Source organism: Saccopteryx bilineata, chromosome 11, assembly GCF_036850765.1.
Source record: "Saccopteryx bilineata isolate mSacBil1 chromosome 11, mSacBil1_pri_phased_curated, whole genome shotgun sequence".
Taxonomy (NCBI): Eukaryota; Metazoa; Chordata; class Mammalia; order Chiroptera; family Emballonuridae; genus Saccopteryx; species Saccopteryx bilineata.
This window is the reverse complement of record NC_089500.1, coordinates 13145612-13167590: the sequence shown is the minus strand read 5'-3', so window position 1 is coordinate 13167590 and position 21979 is coordinate 13145612. Positions and strand designations below refer to the sequence as shown.

The window sequence follows — 21979 nt, the reverse complement described above, 5'->3', positions numbered from 1 at the left end:
CAAGTTGTTGTCAAGTGTGGATCGTGATGACTTTTCACTGTTTTCCTATAGCTTTATCGTGTTTCCTGACTTGTGAAAAAGTACTTGTCTTTCTTGAAAAAGTAACAGTTCTCTGAGCAAGGAGTCTGTCCCAGCATAGAAGTTAGCAGTTCATTACTTACATACTGAAGACATTTATCCATTTTTAGGTTATGTAAATAATGTCAGGAGACACTTGAAATCATTTCAAGTACTTTGACTTTTTCTATTCAAAAGGCAGGTACTGTCTCATTAGATTGCTGTATCTTCTTGTAAATAGCCTTAACTTGTAGATAGTTAGTTTTAAGATACATTGTAGTCTCTTCGATGAAAAAAAAAAAAAAAAAAAAAAAAGGAAGTAGAGTCAGGTCCTTTCAGACTACAGAAATCCTGGCCTGCTCTTCTGCTCAGATGTGTCCCCCAAACCCAGAGGTGAATCACGGCCACCCGCGCAAAGCTTCCCAGAGAAGCTGATGGGGATACACGCCCTTGCCACTGTCTCAGGAGCAAGGGTAACAATGTTATCTAAAGCAGGTACAATGACTAAACCTTGGGGGCATACAATTAGGTATTAAACTGTACTCATGTGAGCTTTTTAAACTCTTGATGTCACACCAAGCAGCAAGGAGAAACGTCTGCGACCCAGATAGCATGCCTTTTCTCAGAACGGAGTTGAGGCGAGGAGTGGAAGCCGGTAAACAGAACTGTGGGAGTTGATACAGTGTGCGCATGGATACGTATACAATGTGCATAAACCAAACGTGCAGTCTTGATTCCCCAGCGACTGAATTCTCCCACTTCAGTCAGGGGAAAACGTGAAAGCATTTGGGTTTGGGGCTCCAGTCCATCCTGGCTCCCGCTTTCTCCTGGTACTTCTGCATCTAGAGGGGGTGGGGAACATCCCCACAGACATGGAGAGTGCGCATTCCTGTCGAGTCTGCGGCTCGGGGGTGGTGCTGGACAGATTGGCTACCACCACCTCACAGAGCCTCATTGGGGCTCAGGGACCACGTGGCCACACAGCCCATCATGTAAGGGACCACCACTTCCCTCTCCAAGATCCGGTGTGAGAGCTCTTGGTATCAGGATGTTGGTTTTTAGGCGACGCTGTTGCTCTGAAACATTTTTCAGTGTTTGCAGTCACCTATTTCTGTCGTAAAAAACATTTAATAATTCATAACTCGTATTTTGAACTGAATAATTTTGATACTTTATTGTTAACCTGTTAGAAACAGCCTTTTCACCCACCAACACATTTTTATAGTTATACGTGTATTATAAACATATAAATGTCAAATAGGGAAGAGCATTTAAGCAATTCATTGTGAATTTTATATGCGTTGTGAAGGATATACATATCTTAATGAGAGATAATGTGAAAAGTTTTTTTCAGCTTTTACAGGACACATACTTTGTTTCCTTTATAGATTTTCTTTTTGTTGCTGTGTTTTTCCCTATTATAAAAATAGTATCAAAGAAAATAGTATCACCACATTGCTTCAGATAAAAGAGAGGCTGTGGAGGGAGGGGGAATCACCTCTAAGCTAACATAATGATCGTTGGTATGCGGCTGTATTTGCTAATAGTTTTTCTCCTGTGAATTTTTGTTTGTTCATTCCTTGTAACCCCCAAACCCCCCTCACGAGCTCTCCATCACAGGCCTTGGAAGTAGTTAGAGTCCACTTTATACCCTGGTTCTTTCTTACACTTACTAACTGTGGGGCTGTGGTAGTTTCTTCTCCAAACCTCATTTCCTCATCTGTAAAATGAACACAATATTATCTACTTCATAGATTATGAGAATTAAATGAGATGTTGTATTTAAATGTATTTATTTAAAGTGCTTAGTTCATCATTGGCTTATGGTACAATGGGGTCAGTGTTTATCTAAATAAAATATGTTCTGACTTTAGTATAGAATATATTGATTTTATTACTAAGTAAGTATAAGATATTCTAAGATGTTTGTGGAAATTCAGACATTATAATTCACTGTCTGGGATTAATGACTGTGGTGGAAGTAGAAAACTTTAGTTCAAAGAAACAAATGATTACCTGTGATAAGGTAGATGTCAGCAAAACCTTATAATTAATTAATGAATCTGTTGATTGGTTTTCTTTATTGTGGCTTGTTTTAACCTTTGGAATATTGTTATTAGAAAAGGAATGCTTATTTTTTAAATGATGCTAACCTCGTCAAAGCTGCCTGTAATGTTCTTATTCTGTGATTATAATAAACATTTTGTGGGATAAAATTTGTATTTTAGTTCTTTCAGGAGAAAAACAAGAAAGAGTTTTCAAGTGAGTTTTTTTTTTTTAGTCTCAGTCGCTCAGTTTAAACCTTAATTTTTTATTCAAAAGCTAAAAGAATAAAAAAAGTTCCTTTAAAGTGTCATAATTCTGTTGTCAATATAAAAAGAGTGTTTTAAAATCTATATTTTGAGGCTTTTTAAAAAACAGACTTTAATGCAAGTTGTTAATTTTAGAAGATAGTAGATACTTGTTGCATGACTACCCAAAATAGAATTCAAACACATTTTATCTCGTGCTACGTTAGGTTTATTTTAGGAATGAAAGTGTAGTATGCCATTAGTTTATATTTACTTTAAGTTTTAAAAATGTGCCCTGTTAGTGCTTACATCTTTAAGGGATAAAAAATAATGTGTTTCAGTTTATTTGTTAAGGATGACAGATCCTTTTCCAAAAAGGATTTCATTCTTAATTTTATCTTCTATGTGTTTAGATTTTAAGCTCTATCTAAATTTATGTATCTGAACTTGACTTCATTGGTTTTAATTATAAATCCTGTAATGTCCAGTTCATCTATTTAACGATCAATTCACGTGCCAACAAGGACAACTGATTGCTGTGGCCACTCTTTCAAGTTCCCATCTTTTAGATTTCAAACAACTGAAGTGACTTAAAAAAGTAGAAACTGGATTATACTATAAATTTTTCTTATTTTGAAGAAAGTGTTTTGAGTTGTGGGACCTGTGACTACTGTCAAAATAGATGCCCATAAACTTGTATTTATACATTCCTGTTGAGTTGCTTACATAATTTGCAAGAATACCTCTCTCGTACGTCTTCTCAACACTTAACAAAATGCAAAAATAACAAAATTGGAACTCTACCTAAAGCTGACATTCTCTTTCAACATTGGGATGAGCCTGACCACGCTAGTACGTATTATCTTTGTTTTACAGGGTAAGGAGTTTTCCCACTGCACACATAACTTCTCATTTTGCTTTCTCCTTGGGCTTAGAATCAGTGATCATCGTGTTTGCAATGACTTGACCGCTGTGTAATGATTTTGAGGTTTAACCAAGCTTCTTTGCGTGCTAGAAAGTACTTCGTAGGACCAACCCTGTCTCCCCCTTTGGTTTATTTAGAAGACTTGCACTATCTGCCAGATGCTGCTTCCCAACCAGTGCAGCTATGCATCCCACCAGAGAATCCATCAGCACAAATCTCCCTACACCTGCCCCGAGTGCGGGGCCATCTGCAGGTCGGTGCACTTCCAGACCCACGTCACCAAGAACTGTCTGCACTACACGCGGAGAGTTGGTTTTCGGTCAGTATAATCATTCACTTAACGTGCAAGTAAAGCTCGTTCACTTGGTAAACTACACGGCCTTCTGAGTGGTCTGTGCATCCAGCGTTTGGGGTCATACAGTGATACCTCGATTAACAGACCCTCTGGGAACCAAGGTCGGTGGTGGTAGAGTCGATCTGTTTGAATCACTTCACATAGTCCTGGCCCACTGGTCCACACAAACCTGAGGGTGAACGGAGCCCTGCTGTCTGGGCAAAAAGTGTGCATGTGGCATGGTTTGGCTTGGGTCAACTGTTTTTCTTTCTGTACTCTTTTTAGCATACTTTTGTCATCTTCCTTTGCATTTTAACGCCTACAAGAATACCACGCATGTCTGTACCTCTTCATCCTTCCTCTCTAAATCGGAAAGGGTGTGATGGTTCCTCACTTTTATTTTGTCACAGTTAAGGATTATGGGTGTATGTTCTTCGCTAACATTGCTGTTCGAGGAAGAGCCTGCCACCCAGGTAACCTTCCTTCCTGGATTCCTTCTTCTCCACTTCCTCTGTCCAGGCCCCTCCCTCTCTGCACATCTTGACCATGACTCCTTTCACCGCCTCCTCAGAAGCTCAAATGTGTCTCTTACAACTTCTGACAAATCTAATGTTAGTTTGGCTAATGTGGGTTGGTGATGTACTTGAACTTTATTCTCCACTCTGTGACCTGAAATGCATTCCTATCTGTGCCTTTTATATTTTGACCCAATGAAGACCCACCAAGAACACCTGTCATCGATACGCAGTGTCTTTGTTAATAGAGGTATTACTGTATTGTGCTGTTTATCTTTAGCCTAAGTATTTGGTTGCCTGATATCTTTAATGTTAGACTGTTACTATACAGCACTTTTTTTTTTTAGTTGTAATACAGTTATAATGTTTTATAAAAATGGAGTCCAGTTGGTATGATTTGACAGTTCTGTTTCAGTTAAATTTAGGTTATGGCATCACCAACTGCTAGGCGGCTCTGTCCAGTTTTCTGACATTTAAGAGACTTCCTTCCTATTTCAATCTCCTGCTTCTAGAGCTGTGAGGCACAAATGTTTGACAATTGGGATCTATCCTAGTAGAAAACCTTAGCTTTGGAAGTTAAGAAACCAAAGCTTTTGGTACCAGTTCTGCTGCTGGTTGCATGGGTTCTCTCTGGGCCATGGTCCCCTGTCTGCACAGTTGGTGCAGTGCTTGCCTTTATTTCCACTGGGGTGTTAGTAAAACCAAAATGCACACTAGGAAAGTTGCACATTGACGGGGTGCCTGTTTCCACAGACTCTGTACATGTGATACTGTTTCTTCCCCCACGTTTACAAACTCATTACTGGACTCTGTGTGTAATAATGATGGAAGGCAGGCCCCCACAGCATTTCCTGATTGCTCTTTTAATGGATGCAACACTTTCTTCACATGCTTAGCTTATTTTTTTTAATATAATGAAAACAAACTTTGTTTGGAACAAATAAAGAAAGTGGGACTTCCAAACTTGAGCTATTCCTGGTGTAGTACCTAAATAAAAGAGGCTCTTGTGGGTCCCTTGCTTTTTTTTCCTTCCTTTTTTGCCACATTCACAGAGTTGCTTAAATTGGGGGCCTTGAATTATACCTAAAATTTTTGTGTTTAGTATAGATATTTTTTCCTGGATCATGAGACTTATAATAGCTGTAAAAATATTATGTGTTTGCATATTCTGAAGTTTCGTTCATGTTTACCTCTTTAGATAATAGAAAATCGTTTTATCTTACTTTTCTTTTTCCCCCTGCTGTTTCAAATAATGGTCCAAACACTTGACGAGGGTTTAGCAGCCCCTTGGCCTTGTCTGCTTTCTCCTTCCTTTTGGCTCTGGGATTTGTTCTGTTCTGGTTTTTGGTTTTTGTTGTTCTAAGGCAGAGTCTGCCGCGGCCTCCATGTCTAACTGGCCTCGTTTTGAGTGAGTATGCCTCATTTTCTCTCTTCTGGATCATTTCGCATCTCCCATATATTGAGGGGAGTCATTCTGGCTTCTGGCTAACTTGGTAAAAGTCAAGCGTTTCTCTGAATTTCTCTGCCTCTCAATCCATTGAGTCTGAATCTAGAAAGGGGAAATTGTACGATTCTATACTGCGAACATTTCTTACATTAAGAAATAAAAGAGAAACTTGATTGATACCTAAAACACAAAGGATTTCAGGTGTATTCAATATGAACAGACTGATTTGTAGTAACATCAGGATACCGTGTGACCCCCTTCACATTCTGACTTCTGTTTGTGTCTCTTCTATCCTCTTTGGGCCTCTTTTTTGCCCTTGAACCTTTTTTCCACTTGAGGCAGATATTTTACAACTTTCTTTTATCTTGGTTCTTCTTCAGTTCTCTCTTTCCTTACATTAAAGAGGGTTTTCCTTTGACCTCCATGATGCTCTTTGGGCCACGCCTTAGCCACCTCCTTCATCAGCGATCACTTCCTAGTGTCCTGTGTGCTTTCTTTAGGATGAACTCTTCCCCGCCCTCTAGGCAGCTGCAGAGAAGGAGCTCTTGGTTCCTTTCGGCCCTTCCTTGATCATTTGCCCTTTGAACACCGTCCTGCCCTTGATGGGAAAAATCTGTGTATGATTCATGGTATAGAATCCCTCTGTAGTAACCTATCTTTTTTTTTTTTTTTTAATGTTAGCTTTTCCTTTCATAGGCATCACAGGCTGCTAGGGTTGAGAAGGAATTAAAAAAAAAAGATTTCATTTTACAAATGAGAAACTGGCTCAGAGAGAATCAGTAATCTTCAAGAGAACACAAGTTCAGCTTAACCCAAAATAATTTCAGCATGCTTGAGTGGCTTTACTGCCTAAAATAAAAGTATAGATTGGATGGAAGGGCTTTGCTTAATTATTCTCCTGTTGTTGTGTAGTGTTCTCAGTGTATAGGCTGCTGAACATTATGCTTTAAGGCACTTAAACTGCTAGCGCATTTATAACGATTTTTTTAAAAAGCTCGCAAAGCTTAACATGGCCCGCTTTGTAGAGCACATGTCGCTCAGAGCATTCCATTGCTCTGAGACTTTGTGAGTATCTCCATGAATTCAGAAGGGGGGGATCTAAGAACAGACGGTCCTTAGATTAATACAGAAGTCCCTGAGCACAGCTTCCTAGAAGACAGGCCCCTGTCTGCTGTCTTCATTCCTCAAGTCGACTTTCCCACTCACATAGTCAGGTGCCAACAGAGAAGGAAAACAAGGTCATCAAATGGGTCACACACACTCAAGCATTACTGCGAGCCCCTGAGAGTTAAAGATGTGGTTGGGGAGAAGTGTACCTAAATTTTAAAATTTGTTTCTGTCGGACTAGATTTCAGTGAGGAACGAAATTTATTAGAAATTTAAGAAGTAAAGCAGTTAGGCTAAAGAGGTGATTTATTTAGAGACATTGATTTTTCTGAAGTTTATCATTCATGCTATTTCTTAAACAAGAAGTCCACTTTAATGAGGGTGGACTTAAATTAATTTTCTTAGCAGACAAACAATTTAGGTGGTTGACCTTCTCTACCTAATGGGCCCCTGTAACCTCCAGGTATGTAACCACACCAGTGTGTACCAGGAGACAGTGACCTTGGCTTTGGAGCCAGCGCTCACTTGTTTCTCTGTTGATGATGTATAGGATTAGATAGCAGAGATTTCTTCTATAGGAAATGCCATTTGGGTAGAGGGGATGGGGAGGAACCTCAGGGCCCTGGTGTCAGAATCCAGCACGTAGGAGTCTTCTCCAAAGCAGGAGTCACACAGTCTTGCTGTGTCCCTGGCCTTGATAATGGCCCCCATGATCCATTGGTCACACCATAGTCTGGAGTCTGAACATCCAATTCTAGGAACTATAAAGATGCTCAGAAAATAAACCATTTGAGTTTTCTTTTTCTTCTTCACAATCTTTCTTCTTATGTAGGTAAAAATAATTTGATCTGCTGTCATTAGGAAAAAAAATACAATACCTACTTCCAGGAAGCTATTAGAAACCTAAAGGGGCTATTAACGTGTTCATTTTATCCAGTTAAGTTACACCTGTTTAATGGTCTCGTGCTAACGACTCTGTGTTTATTTTTCTAACAGATGTGTACATTGCAATGTTGTGTACTCTGATGTGGCCGCACTGAAGTCTCACATTCAAGGTTCTCACTGTGAAGTCTTCTACAAGTGTCCTATTTGTCCAATGGCGTTTAAGTCTGCCCCCAGCACACACTCCCATGCCTACACACAACATCCTGGCATCAAGATAGGAGAAGCAAAGTAAGTCATGCTTGCTGCCTTTTGACCTTGTACTCCACTACTGATGAGTGATTTAGAAGAGGCAGGTGCTCCGTGGACTAGAAGTAAGAGAGGAAAGACCGTGCTCCCAGGCAGATTCTGGGGCTCAAGGAAGCCCAGCTCCCTGCTCCCCAAACCTTTCAGTTCTTTTCCGCTGACCTCTTTGTTCAAGAATGTCCCTTATTGTAGTTATGCCCTTGTCAACAGTTTTTAGTAAACAAGTGAATATTGATCAATTTTGTTCTTTTTCTTCAGGTGATAGTTATTAACAAGTCTCAGGAAAACTATTAAAAACTTACTCTTCAGTTTTTTTTCATAGTTTCTTTCTTAGTATATGCTTTTCTTAGTAACATTTTAAAGATGACGTCAGCTTCATGCACTGGTTACTGAATTTAACTTCATTGCCAGTATGATGTCTTTGATTAGTAAAAGTAAATGTCATTTTGGCCTTAATCTCGCTCTTAATATTTTCAGTTTTTGCTTTTTTGTGTCTTCCATTGTGGAGTGGGGCTTCAGCAGACTGACGTGGCTGCCCGCCCACAGCAGCAGCAGCAGCTTAGCAAAGAGGAGGGAGTGTGGGCCCTGGAGCCAGACCCCCCAGCCCCCTGACCTGCGGTGTGGACCGGGACCATAGTCCACCCTGTCTCAACCACCATTTTTTCTCCTGTTAAGTGAGGGTGATACATATGTCTCAGGGTTTGAGTGAGGATAAAGTGAGGTGACATCTTTAAAATGTCTACCTAGCACACGGTCCCTCTGTCTAGAACATGGAGGGGCTCTGTAGGGTTAGTTCTTTCCCACAGTTCCCTACCCCCTCCTGTGGATGTGGATGTGGCACTGGATGACATGCTCGTGGTTATATTCTTTTTATTTTTTTTGTATTATTTATGGCACTGTGGAAATTTTTTTAAAGTTATTTATTGATTTTAGACAGAGGAGGGGAGGAGGAGCAGGAAGCATCAACTCATAGTAGTTGCTTCTCATGTGTGCCTTGACCAGGCCAGCCTAGGAGTTTGAACTGGTGACGTCAGCATCCCAGGTCAGCTCTTCTCCATTGCGCCACCACGGGTCAGGCAGCAGTGTGGAACTGGATGGTTATGTAAGGTTAGATTGGCAGCCTCAGTCTGTTGTGTTTTTGCCCATAACTCCATAATCAAGGAAGTTTTAAGGAGATTTGCAGATATGCCATATAATATATATTTGGCTTTTATTGTATCTTTTAGGTTTAGGGAAATGTTATTGTTAAACACTACAGAAGTGAATCTGTGTACTAAAAACTATGATAACGTGGAATTTTATTCGAAAAGGACATTCACTCGGATCTTTGTAGATCTTCCAAGTGAGACAAATGGCAGCTCTAGGATCCATGTACAACTTGGCATGTTGATACTGGACGAGCACTACCGGGCTTTTGTTCAATTTCAGAGCTCATGGCTTTTAGACTTCTGGACACTAATGTAGTCGTTTCCCCTCAGTGAATAAAGTTTTGGATTTAGTTCTTTATTCAAATAAAAAAAAATTATTCACTGAAATGTATGAAACCTGAAACTATAATTGTTACTTGGAAATATAGGGCAGCAAATGATTCAAATAAGCTAAAACAATAGTCCTCAAAGTTGAGTAAATGTATAGAAAAATATTCCAGTACTTTCTTTTCTTTTCTCTTTTTTAGGTGAGAGGAAGGGAGATAGTGAGGCAGAGTCCTGCATGCACACTGACCGGGATCCACCCGGCAACCCCATCTGGAGCTGATGCTCAAGTGCCGAGCTATTTTTAGCACTCCAGTGGAGCCATACCAATACCTGAGGCTCCACTTGAACCAGTTGAGCCCCTCACTGTGGGAGGGAAAGAGGGAGAGAAGGAGGAGGAGGGGCAGAAGCAGATGGTTACTTCTCCAGTGTGCTCTGACCGGGAACTGAACCTGGGACGTCCATATACTGGGCCAGTGCTGCTCTATCCACTAAGCCACTGGTCAGGGCATTCCTGTACTTTCTTAAAAGTTTTTTCTACATGGTTCTTTAATAAGTTCCAAGCCTAAAAATGGGCATTGATTATTATGTCTTAAACTATAAAACTAAAACAAATTTGCAAATGCAACGGAACTCTCAAACCAGTGAATTTGACGTTGGGTCAGGGTGGTGAGCCGAGCTGCCCCTCGGCCTCTGTTTGTCGTGCCTGCACTGCACTGTGCTCTGAGCTCACTCTTCCGTGGCCCTGTGGCCTACATGTGACCCAGAAGCTTCCTTTGGACGTTAAATCCATCTCTGTTCCATTTATGTGAGCCCCAAATAATTCAGGAACCCCTCTCCAGTGGAACTGCAGGCTTTGAAACAGCCTAGCAGTATTTGGTTTAACAGGTGGTTTTATGTAAACGAATCAACGTTATGCAAATAATTTATATTAATTTTTAAAGATCAATTTAAAAATCCTCTGCGCCCCCCCCCCCCATTTTCTTTAGAGAGCACAGGGAAGTCTGAAAATCTTCCCATGGAGCCCTGCAGGGCCCCCTCCCTACATTGTGAAGGGCGGGGACAGCAGATTTTTAACAAACATGTCAGTGGCGTTACTATGTGGCAAGGACGGTTCTAGTCTTTGTTCCCTGTTTTGCAGTATAAGGGGTAGGCATGCTTCCCTGCTGTGTACAGGGAAATTTTGAACACTGTTTGTTTAGTCTTTTCTGGATAAATTGAGATCATTTTCAGTGTCCATTACTGGATTTGATGGTGATCCAGATTTTTGTCTGTCTATGTTTGCATTTCCCTTGACAACTGATGAACAGCAGTTTTTGTCACTGCTTTGGGCCTGCCTTTTATTTGGCAGCTCTCAATGTACTGTCTGAGTGGATCAGTGAGAACTCCAGGGTTTAGAATTGTATAAGAGATAGAGAAACTTTGAACACGTTCCTGAGAAATAAAACACATGCAGAATTATATAGCAGTGGCACAGTAGAGGCCTTTGGTGTTGGGCGAAGCTGGATTTGAACTGCGGCCTTGGGAGTTACATGGCATCGACAGATTCTCCACTCTGAGCCTTAGTGGCCCTCTGTGCAGTGGTGGCAATGTGCCTTCCCCCAGCAGAGGCGTGGGGTCCATCTGTGATGGAGGAGGCGGTGGCAGTGATTTCGGAGTATAAGATCTTTTATTCATTTGTTTTCGCATCCATTCAAGTGGAGCACTCTTTTTTTGAGAGTTTCGGTTGCTGCAAGTTGGACCTGAGTGTGGGTATTTGGTTTTAGCTTTCTATTTCTTTTTTATTTCCTTCCTCTCTCCCTGCTCCGTCTAGTCCCTCCGTCCCCCCATGTTTCTAGTCTGGTTAGTCTGCCATTCATTGAACCTCATTACTCTAGGTCAGCAGTTCTCAACCTGTGGGTCGCGACCCTGGCGGGGGTCAAACAACCAAAACACAGGGGTCGCCTATTTCCGATGGCTTTAGGCGACCCCTGTTATGGTTATTTGACCCCCGCTGGGGTCGTGACCCACAGGTTGAGAACAGCTGCTCTAGGACTAAGTCACACTTCTGGGGTTCCATTCCCACAGCCCTGGGGACCAGCACACCGAGTTTCTCACTGTCCCCTGCCATGCCACGCCCGTCTGCTCTCCGTGTGCACTGGGCTCACTGCCTTCCCTCCTTTGCCGGGCAAGCTTCTGTGGTTTTTCCATTGTGTTTTCTCCATCTTCATATTCTGTCCCTGTGTCTGAAGTTCATGGTACCTTTGTTTGGACTTTGTTTTAACATTAGCATGAGTTTCTTATTTTTTAATAGTTTCTATTCTACAGAAGAGTTGGAAAATGCTGTGGAGGACTCAAACATCCCCTTCAGCCAGATTCCCCAGTTGTCCACATCTCCATTTCACTCATCCTTTCGTTCTCTCTCTGTATCAGTCTTTCTCCTCTTTAGGAATTGTGGGGCCTCGTGACATAAATAGGTGAGTGTTTTCTGCCTCCCAGCCAGGAGTCAGTATTGATTACTTTTCCATCCAATTCATGAGTGCATGAGAATTTCTCCAATGGTGAGACAATGTCTTTTAAAAAATTTCTGGTCTAGGTCCTGGCTGGGTTGCTCAGTGGATAGAGCTTCATCCTGGTGTGTCAAGGTTGCAGGTTCAACCCCTGGTCAAGGCACATGAGAAGCAACCAATGGTGCACAACTAAGTGAGTGGAATGAGTTGATGCTGCTTTCTCTCTTTTTCTTTCTTTCTCTTTTCTTCTCTCTCTCTCTCTCTCTCTCTCTCTCTCTCTCTCAAGTCAATGGGAAATTAAAAAAAAAATTCTGGTCCAAATTCTTTGCAGGAGCCCATTTTGTATTTAGTTGTCCTGTCTCGTCAGTGTCGCTGTATCTGGAATAGTCACTTGGTTTCTCCTCTTCTCATGTCTTTGGCCATCTAATGGGATACAGAGCTCTCATCTGAGGTGACCCTCCCTCCCCAGGTCTGTCCCTGCCTCCTCGGAGCTGGACTCGAGCCATGCACTCTTGCTGGAATCTTCTCATTGCGTCACATGGGGGACACTTTGTGCCCCGTCCTTGTCGTGCTGATGTCCTTAACCTTCACTAACGCCCGTCATCCAGTGCAGTCCCTGTTACCATTTCCCCTTTGTAATTGGAGCTGTTTGTGGGGGAAAATTCGAATATTATACCTACAATGTGTTCCTTTGAAAAATGCCTGAATAAATAGATTCTCTGCGTTTTATTTTCGTTGGTTTTTGTTTTTAATTGAGAGGCAGGGAGGCAGACATAGACTACCACATGTGTCCTGACCGGGATCTACCTGGCAAGTCCCCTATCAGGCGATGCTCTGCTCCTCTGGACCACTGCTCCATTGCTTAGCAACCGAGCTATTTTAGCACCTGAAGTGAGGCCACTGAGCCATCCTCACTGCCCAGGCCAACTTGTTCAAATCTTTTGAGCCATGGCTGTGAGAGGAGGAGGAGAGAGAGAAGATGGGGAGAGGGAGAGGCAGATGGTCACTTCTCTTGTCTGCCCTGACTGGTAATCGAACCCAAGACTTCCACAAACTGGGCTGTAGTTCTACCACTGAGCCAACTGGCCAGGGCCAATTCTCTGCTGTTTTATACTTCCTTTGCTGTTAAGTAGAAGGCAACAAATCAAATCAAACTAGCCCCTACTCCAAAGGAATATAATAACATGGGTAAAATGAGCCATGCCTTTTTTCATGACCTACTTCTGAAAATGGAAGAATAAAATCCTGAGAAAATTCTTAGCCTACCTAGTAAATCTTACTTCTTTTCTTCAGGCATTCCTCCCTCCCCTATTGCTGTATGCTAATTACAGACAATTCCAGAAATACAGACAAGCAACACCATTAAAGGAACACGTGTGTTCTCATCCAGCGGAGATGTCACGTTAACTGCCTTCTATTTCTTTCCTACGGACCTTAAAAAAACGTGATCACTTCATCCATACTGTCTTTTTACCTGTTGTTTAAATTTTTGTGATAATCTTTCCATGTCATTGGAAAGACATTGTAACTTTTTAAATATTTTTATACAGTTGCTCTTATTTAACTACTTATGTTGCTGGACTGTTTAAAAATCAGCTGTTTTAACAGTAAGGAAATGGACACCTTCATCTCATCTGGTAAAACTGATGACACAGCCCTGGCCGGTTGGCTCAGCGGTAGAGCGTTGGCCTAGCGTGCGGAGGACCCGGGTTCGTTTCCCGGCCAGGGCACATAGGAGAAGCGCCCATTTGCTTCTCTACCCCTCCGCCGCGCCTTCCTCTCTGTCTCTCTCTTCCCCTCCCGCAGCCAAGGCTCCATTGGAGCAAAGATGGCCCGGGTGCTGGGGATGGCTCTGTGGCCTCTGCCCCAGGCGCTAGAGTGGCTCTGGTCACAACATGGCGACACCCAGGATGGGCAGAGCATCGCCCCCTGGTGGGCAGAGCGTCGCCCCCTGGTGGGCGTGCCGGGTGGATCCCGGTCGGGCGCATGCGGGAGTCTGTCTGACTGTCTCTCCCTGTTTCCAGCTTCAGAAAAATGCAAAAAAACAAACAAACAAACAAAAAAAAAACTGATGACACAGAAGTGTCCCACCTCGAGCTGTCTGGGTGAAGCTGTCTGATCTTAAAAATGCCCCTGTGTCAAGACCTTGTAAAGATGTGTGTCACTCAACCACAATTAAACATAGATATTATGGGGGACAAAAGAAGAAAACAGTTAGATCTCGTACTTTTGGACAGAGAAATGCAAAGTGAGGTTTGAAGGTGCATGAGAAGGGCTGTCTTGAGAAGACCCCGAGAGCCACAGCGAGTGGACACGAGAGGCGTTCCTCTCATCAGCCCCGCTGCAGAGATCCCACATGGAGCATTAGCATTCCTTTCTCGTCTCCAACCTTTATCTCTGGCCCTCGTTTCTCCGCCATTTTCCTAAGCTCCTCCCAGGATTCTTTGTGCCTCTTCTTCTAGTCCTTTCTAAGGAGAACACAGGTCTTCTAGGGCCTCTCCTAGGGACCAGGACAACCTGGAACAGTTGAAGAAAGAGTGACCTGCTGTGGGCAGATGTGTTCACAAGTGACCCATTAAGGTCACTGGAAGCGGAGGTGGTGGCCAGGTGGCTGGGAACATGCCCTCCTCCAGGTCACTCCTGCAGGAGCGTGAGTGGAAAGTGTTGATGGGTTTGAATGGATTATATTCTGAAGGTTCAACCTGAGGAATTACTTTAAGGAGGCCACTTGGTAGTAACGTATCAGATACTGAAGTGGTTTGTAGTGGACAGTGAGTGTAGTATGTTAAGCCAGTTAAAACACAGTGGATATTCAGGTGTTGAAGTATGGATTTTCTTTTCTTGTGGGGCTTTTTGTGTTAACAGAATGTTGACATTCAAGTATAGAATTGTTACTAAGTCTAAAGGAAAACTTGCAACAAGTAACAGCTTGTGTAGTTAACGGGCTTAGGGTGAGTCTACTTAATTAGTTCATTCATCAAAATCTTTCAGGTTAGGGAACCACCACAGAGCCATGTTCCTTGTCTGATCTTGAGAAAAACTAAACTAAAAACACCTCCCCCCCAACCAAGGGTGCTTGTGTTCTGTGTTAAAGTAACAAGTGTGCAGCCCTTATAAAACCGTGTCAATTGTCGATCTGTAAGTTGTAATATGGTCCTTAACTTAGATGTCTAAGCAAATGTGCCTTAAATCTTTGCCCACAAAGTTAAGATCGATCTGCACTCGAGTGATGCCAGTTGTTCAAAAGTTTGTTTCAAAACTAAACTGTTTTGTTCTTCTTACCGTGTTTATGTGTTCTCACTGCTTCTGCCTCCTGAACTCTCGAGGTGAGATGAAAAGTTCCTTTGGCTTGAGCAGTGAGAGCTGACTGACGTGTCCATGCACTTCTCTGTTTTAGAATAATATATAAGTGTTCCATGTGCGACACCGTGTTTACCCTGCAGACCCTGCTGTATCGCCACTTTGACCAACACATTGAAAACCAGAAGGTGTCTGTTTTCAAGTGTCCAGACTGTTCTCTTTTATATGCACAGAAGCAACTCATGATGGACCATATCAAGGTGTGTGCGCCTCTCATGTCTTTTAAGTGAATCCCAGATCCCTTCATTGGTCAGAAATGGAGGCTGAGCAGAAGATTATGGTAGAGCATGTGGGCTGTCTGGGGAAGGGATGGATGCTAGTCGTTGGTAATGAGCAGCTTACGACATGCTGTTCTCCTGTTTTCTTGACCGAGGGACGCTTTTTATTCCCGAGCCCTGACCTGCATACCGTGAAAGTAACAAATCCATGCGCTGATTTCAAAAGCATAATAAGGTATCAGGGTTCTCTCTTTCTACTGGGGAAAATGACCATGAAGGGTGCTTTTCTGGGAACTTGGTGTTATACCCTATTTAGAAATAGACAGGGACTCAACAAATTGTCAAATTTGTATACACATTGGTGTATTTAGAAAAAAGGAAGGTTTTTCCCCTAGAAATGAGCAGTTTTAAGTTTGCATTATAATTGATGCCCCTGGATCTTTTACTCTTTTTTATTTTTCTTCCTTTTGTCAAGATTGCATGTAAATTGACTATGAAATGTCCCGGACACAGCACAGTGTGTGGCACCTTGTAGCTGTTCAGTTAATGACATGAATAAATGTCCAAGTTGGACAACCAACTCTCCAACCCCCAAAGGAGACACTTAAATCTCTTTACAGCCTTTTAAGCTCACTAAGGACTGAGCTTAGTCCTAGCCTCTTACTGTCCACTGTGACAGGCTAAGCAATTTTTTTCCTGTGTGATTAGGAGAGAATATCCATTAGCTCTCAGAGATTAAAGTGATTTAACGTCTAAGAAGAGGAACAACAGGTCCAATATTATCATGAATTCAATCTCTTTCTCTTTTTTTTAATACATTGCACAAAAAGGTTAAAGAGCAAATCAAGTCTGAATTAGTCTAGTCTCATCTTAGTTAAATGAATGGACTGTTGTTAATCCCTGGCATTTTCTGTGCTGAGTGTATGTGAGCTCACACGGCATAATCGCCTGTTGCAAAGGACTTTCTGTCTCAGAGTCTGCCCATTAGAGGCCAGGTGGTGGTGTGGCATTCTTGGGGCCAATAAAGGACATGGCGGTCTGTTTTGTCCTTCTCACTTGAAGTGCAAGGCTGTCCTCTTTTACGGGTTTTTTGCTAAAATTACAAAACTATCTTGATAATAAATATCGATTTAATGAATGATCAGGAAAAACTAAAAATTGCTAATAAAGACTGTAAGGACATTGGAATTAGATCCAAATATTTTAATATACTTAACATGGGGGGGCACAAAGAAAAGTTGCTTCTGAAGAGGCTCTCAAGGTATTGGGCTTCTGGAGCTCATCTTTCCATCTGGAAGCAGGTCATCGACTTTGTGGTTAGGGTCTGTCTTCCTTGTGTTAATTGTGAATTTGGAGGAATACAGGAACCCAAGAAACAAAGACTGAAGAGGAGTGATGAGATCTTGTGGCCACCAGAGGAAAGAATTGTCCTTATTCATGGGAACTTCTTGTGGGACATGATACAAGATATAGTGGGAATGAATACCTACTTAGTTCTCATTTTAAATATGTTCTGGGCATTTAAAATATATACTAGACTGCCTTTATGTGTTTGCGGGGGCAAGATTGAAGATTAGGTTTTGGAGGCACCCTGTTTTTATCATTTTTAAGATCTGTACCCAGCTCTTGTAGATCCGTTTCCATTGCCTAATACCTGTGCTGTTCTGTTTGTTGTGAGGAAGGAACTGAGCTCACAGGGACAGTGTTTCCCCACACATACACTCAAAGGCAGGTCTCTGTCTGCCCGTTCTGACCGAACGCATGTCATTTCTCAACTCCAGCAAAAGACAGGCTTACTCGCTATAGCCCCGTTTTCCATGCTGGTATTGACATTGAAAGTAAACTTGCAAGTTACAGTCATCCAAGTATTGCTCCCCGAGCTAAGGAGAAATCAACTCTGAAAGAATTCAGTTGTGTTTCTGTTACTTAAAATTTTGTTTTAAATCTTATTTTTACTTGCAACGTGAAAATAAAATGTATGAGTTAGAAATGCTCACTCTAGCACACGGGCCATTGCTCTCTTCGTTACGGCAGAATTTTTTGCTGCTTTTCTGTAATTTCTGTAGCACAATGTGTATTTTATAAAAGAATACTTTAATACTTTACTTTCCAGCTTTTAAGCGGGTAAGAATGCATTTGCTCAGAAACTTGTGGAATGCTTATTGAGAAGATTTTGGATTTAAGTTTTTCTGGGAGGTTGAAATGGTTAACAATGTAAAAAAAAAAAAAAAGCCAGAAACCACTGCCCTGAGTGGGAAGCTGTAGCGTAGTTTTTGGCTGGCGTCTCCCCCAGATTTCTCTCTGCAGAGGAATACTGGGCGTGCGGCTCAATCCGTTGTACAGGGCGCACCTCAGCCCCTGCTCACAAGAGAGTAGAGAACCCCGTGCCCCTTCTGGGATAAGACCATGGTGAGGAAGGTTGGTTGCCTCTTGGCACTGTCTGGAAGAGACCCTGCCTCGGGAGTGTGCGAGGGAGCACGTGTGCGAGAGAGCACGCTGAGGGAGTGCTTCCCACTCAGACCCCGGGGGCCGGGATGGGGCTGGACCTTTATGTCGCGAGGCTGGGCCCCTGGACCTGCCTGTGCTCACGGTGCCTTAGGAAGCATGTGCCTTAGGAAGCATGTGCCTTAGGAAGCATGTGCCTTAGGAAGCATGCGTCAGCAAAACCCCAAGCTGTGGTAAGTGTTCCGAGAATATGAAAGTAGGGAGAAAGGTTTGTTGTTAGCTTATTGTCTTTCTGTGGACTGGCCACAGCCTGGGCACTGAGGAAAGGCTACGGCCCTAGTCAGAGATAGACAGGGCATAGACGGATTGGCTTCCTTTTTTTTTTTTTTTAAATCCATGCTTTTAGAACACATAACAAAGACCAAAGTGAGCTGATCTTTACAATCAGATGCACTCATTCTACCCCTCGCCCCCGCAGATTTTGAAATCCTGAGAGTTTAGGTTGAAGGTGGCTGTTGTGGTTAATGAGAATAACAGCTAAGCCGTTTGAAAAGGCTTTTTGTTATCTACTGTGTATAATTCATGAGTCTGGGTGCTATCAATAAGAAGGGATGGATTCAGATAGGGTGTAGGAAGATTAAAGTTACCCCCCAAACTCCAGCAAAACCCCAAACTGTGATAAGTGTTCCAAGAATATGAAAGTAGGGAGAAAGGTTTGCTGTTAGTTAGCTTATTGGTCTTCAGTAGCTATTAAAGTTGAGTAGCTGAGGGTCTTGAACACCTACCAACATGTGACAGAAAAACGTTCTTCCCCGGAAACGGTCTGTCGTTGGGAAGACTGTGCTGAACTGGAGTGTCAGGAGTGATCTGGATTATAACTGGAAATGCATATCTAGTTGACGTACAAATAATACGTCATCTTTTTTTTTTTTAGGCATATATTTTGTTTAGGTTTTCCTCTTGATAGATACAATATTCTGAAAATATAAAGTCACATTTGTTTAATGTCCTGTGCATTAAGATAGTCCACATGTGCTCTCTTTTAGTGGTGTCACTTGTGAGAGATGTTTCTTTTCTTTTTATGACGTAGTCTATGCATGGAACATTGAAAAGTATTGAAGGGCCTCCCAACTTGGGTATAAACTTGCCTTTGAGCATTAAGGCTGCAACTCAAAATTCAGCAAATCAAAACAAAGAGGATACCAGATCCATGAATGGGAAAGAGAAATTGGAAAAGAAATCTCCATCTCCTGTGAAGAAATCACTGGAACCCAAGACAGTGGCCAGTCCTGGGTGGACGTGCTGGGAGTGTGACCGCCTGTTTACGCAGAGAGATGTTTACATTTCCCACATGAGGAAGGAGCACGGGAAGGTAAGAGAGAGAGTCCCACCCTTGACCCAGCCCCCTGGGCGTAAGGAGGTGCACCAGACTGACCAGCCGCTGGGACTGGGCTTCCTGGCTTTGTTCTGTCGATAGTTAGTAGGGTGACCTTAAAAATCCCTCAGTGTCTCTGGGCTTCAGTGCCTCAGTTTCTTTATTTATAAAATGGACATCCCTGAGTCCTTTCAACCTTGTTCTGGGATTTTGCTCGTAATTGCCTTCACCTGTGCCCTGAGGCTGTCAGTGAGTTATTGCCACATTCCTGAGGAAGCCAAGAACAAGGTGAACCAAAGTGGAAGGTGTTTGAATTGACCTCTTGGCCCTTTGACACATAAGGAGGAAAACAGGAGAGAAAGAACGTGGATGTTCTGAAAACTACTAGTAGCATCTTATGACTGATGTGATTATTTCCTGAGTTTGGTAGTAGGAAGAGGGACCTTACCCTTCAAGAATATAGGAGAAGCTCTATTACTCAAAATTGCTGAATAATCTGAGTTGCAATATGTGTATTTTTTCCCCTTTTAGCCTGACCAGGGGTGGCACAGTGGATAGAGCGTTGGACTGGGACACAGAGGACCCAGGTTCGAAACCCCAAGGTTGCCAGCTTGAGCGCGGGGTCGTTGGCTTGAGTGTGGCTTCACAGACATGACCCCGTGGCCACTGGCTTGAGCCCAAGGTTGCTGGTTTAAGCCCAGGGTCTCTGGCTTGAGCAAGAGGTTACTTGCTCTGCTGTAGCCTCTCCAGTCAAGGCACATATGAGAAAGCAATCAATGGACAACTAAGGTGCCGCAACAAAGAATTGATGCTTCTCATCTCTCTCCCTTCCTGTCTGTCTGTCCCTGTCTGCCCCTCTCTCTGTCTCTGTCTCTTTTGCTAAAATAATAATAATAATAATAAGTATACATCACCAATTAATAAGAAAAAAATTTTAAGTACTTAGTATTAGATGTAATAAACTAGCAAGATTTTTTTTTTAATGTTACTGTGATCTTCTCTAAGTTGGCTTGTTCTGTCCAGGGTCCAGAAAGAGCCTACATTACACTTGGTTGTCGTATAACTTAAATCTCTTTTAGGCTATAGCCTTTTACTGTGAAATTGAGTTGTTGGAAAAATTTGGTATATGTCCCCTGAGTTTCTGGATTTGGGTAATCGCTTCCTCTTGACATTGTTTAACTTACTTCTCTTTATCCCATACTGTCTAGAAATTCAGGTTGTGGTTTTTTTGTTTGTTTGTTTAGAAAAGAATATGTCATAGGTACTGTATTCTTTCTGTATTGCATCTCAAGGCACAATTATAATAGCAGCTTGTTCCACTTGTAGTGATTCTAACATTGATTAGTGGCTTCAGAGACAGCACCCTGTAAAGAAACCATTTTATTGCTATAAATTAAGCTTATAAAACCAAAGAGTTGACCCTTGGGGAACCTGTGTAAGGAGCGCACAGGAATCGGTTTGTAATTAGTCTATACTAGATCCTTGTGACAGTAAGTACCTTCAGCGTTGCTTTGTAATCTAATTTGTTGAAATCATTTATTTGAACTACTCATGAAGCTACATGTCTTACCTTGCTACCACTGTCCAAATCTTATAAACTTGCCTTTGAACATCAATTACAGTGATCACAAAGTGCTGATATTTTTATTATATTTGGTCTAACTGTACTTAATTCAGTATCTTTTCATGTAAAAATTAGTTACTTGTGGAATATAAGTGGCTGTAGTAGCCTACTGCTTACATCAGGGGTCCCCAAACTACGGCCCGCAGGCCGCATGCGGCCCCCTGAGGCCATTTTTCCGGCACCTGCCGCACTTCCGGAAGGGGCACCTCTTTCATTGGTGGTCAGTGAGAGGAGCACAGGATGCATCCTGTGCTGTATGTGTACTGGAGTACTGTATGTGGCGGCACCGCAAAGCCTGGCGTTGCTCATGTACAGTACTACTTCCAGTGACACGGGACGCATGCATCACGGCTCTGGAAGTGTTTCATATCACTTGTTACGGCTAGCAGTGACAAATATGGAACCAGACATTGACATCTCATTAGCCAAAAGCAGGCCCATAGTTCCCATTGAAATACTGGTCAGTTTGTTGATTTAAATTTACTTGTTCTTTATTTTAAATATTGTATTTGTTCCCATTTTGTTTTTTTACTTTAAAATAAGATATGTGCAGTGTGCATAGGGATTTGTTCATAGTCTGGCCCTCCAATGGTCTGAGGGACAATGAACTGGCCCCCTGTATAAAAAGTTTGGGGACCCCTGGCTTACATCATCATGTCAGCGTCGGGCTCCCTGACTGGTCATGGCGTCTTACAATATGCATTGTAGGTGTTGGGAAGCTCTTGAATGTTCATGCTTGATAAGCCTTCTGTGTAAATACTAGTTGTTCTTTCAGAGCCTGATGTGTCAATGATTGTAGAAATCTTTTCTTGGCACCCAGACCGGGTTTCACAAATTCACAAATGTTCTTTTTTTTTTTTTTTTTTGGTATTTTCCTGAAGTTGGAAACGGGGAGGCAGTCAGACAGACTCCCGCATGCGCCCGACCGGGATCCACCCGGCACACCCACCAGGGGGTGATGCTCTGCCCATCTGGGGTGTTGCTCTGTTGCAACCAGAGCCACTCTAGCGCCTGAGACGGAGGCCACAGAGCCATCCTCAGCGCCCGGGCCATCTTTGCTCCAATAGAGTCTTGGCTGTGGGAGGGGAAGAGAGAGACAGAGAGGAAGGAGAGGGGGAGGGGTGGAGAAGCA

General features: G+C 42.6%; 1 protein-coding gene across 10 annotated transcripts in view; it reads left to right on the top strand.

The window, feature by feature from the left end:
* Nucleotides 1-21979, top strand: part of ZNF532 (zinc finger protein 532) — a 104906-nt gene that overhangs the window by 57126 nt on the left and 25801 nt on the right. For 9 of the 10 annotated variants that reach the window (XM_066247197.1, XM_066247192.1, XM_066247198.1 and 6 more), the window contains 4 exons: nt 3411-3592; nt 7673-7849; nt 15223-15385; nt 18939-19220. The exons of the other annotated variant lie outside the window; for it this stretch is intronic. In XM_066247197.1, the coding sequence (XP_066103294.1) occupies nt 3411-3592; nt 7673-7849; nt 15223-15385; nt 18939-19220 (804 nt within the window). The remainder of the gene's footprint in view (nt 1-3410; nt 3593-7672; nt 7850-15222; nt 15386-18938; nt 19221-21979) is intronic. 10 annotated transcript variants of the gene reach the window in all.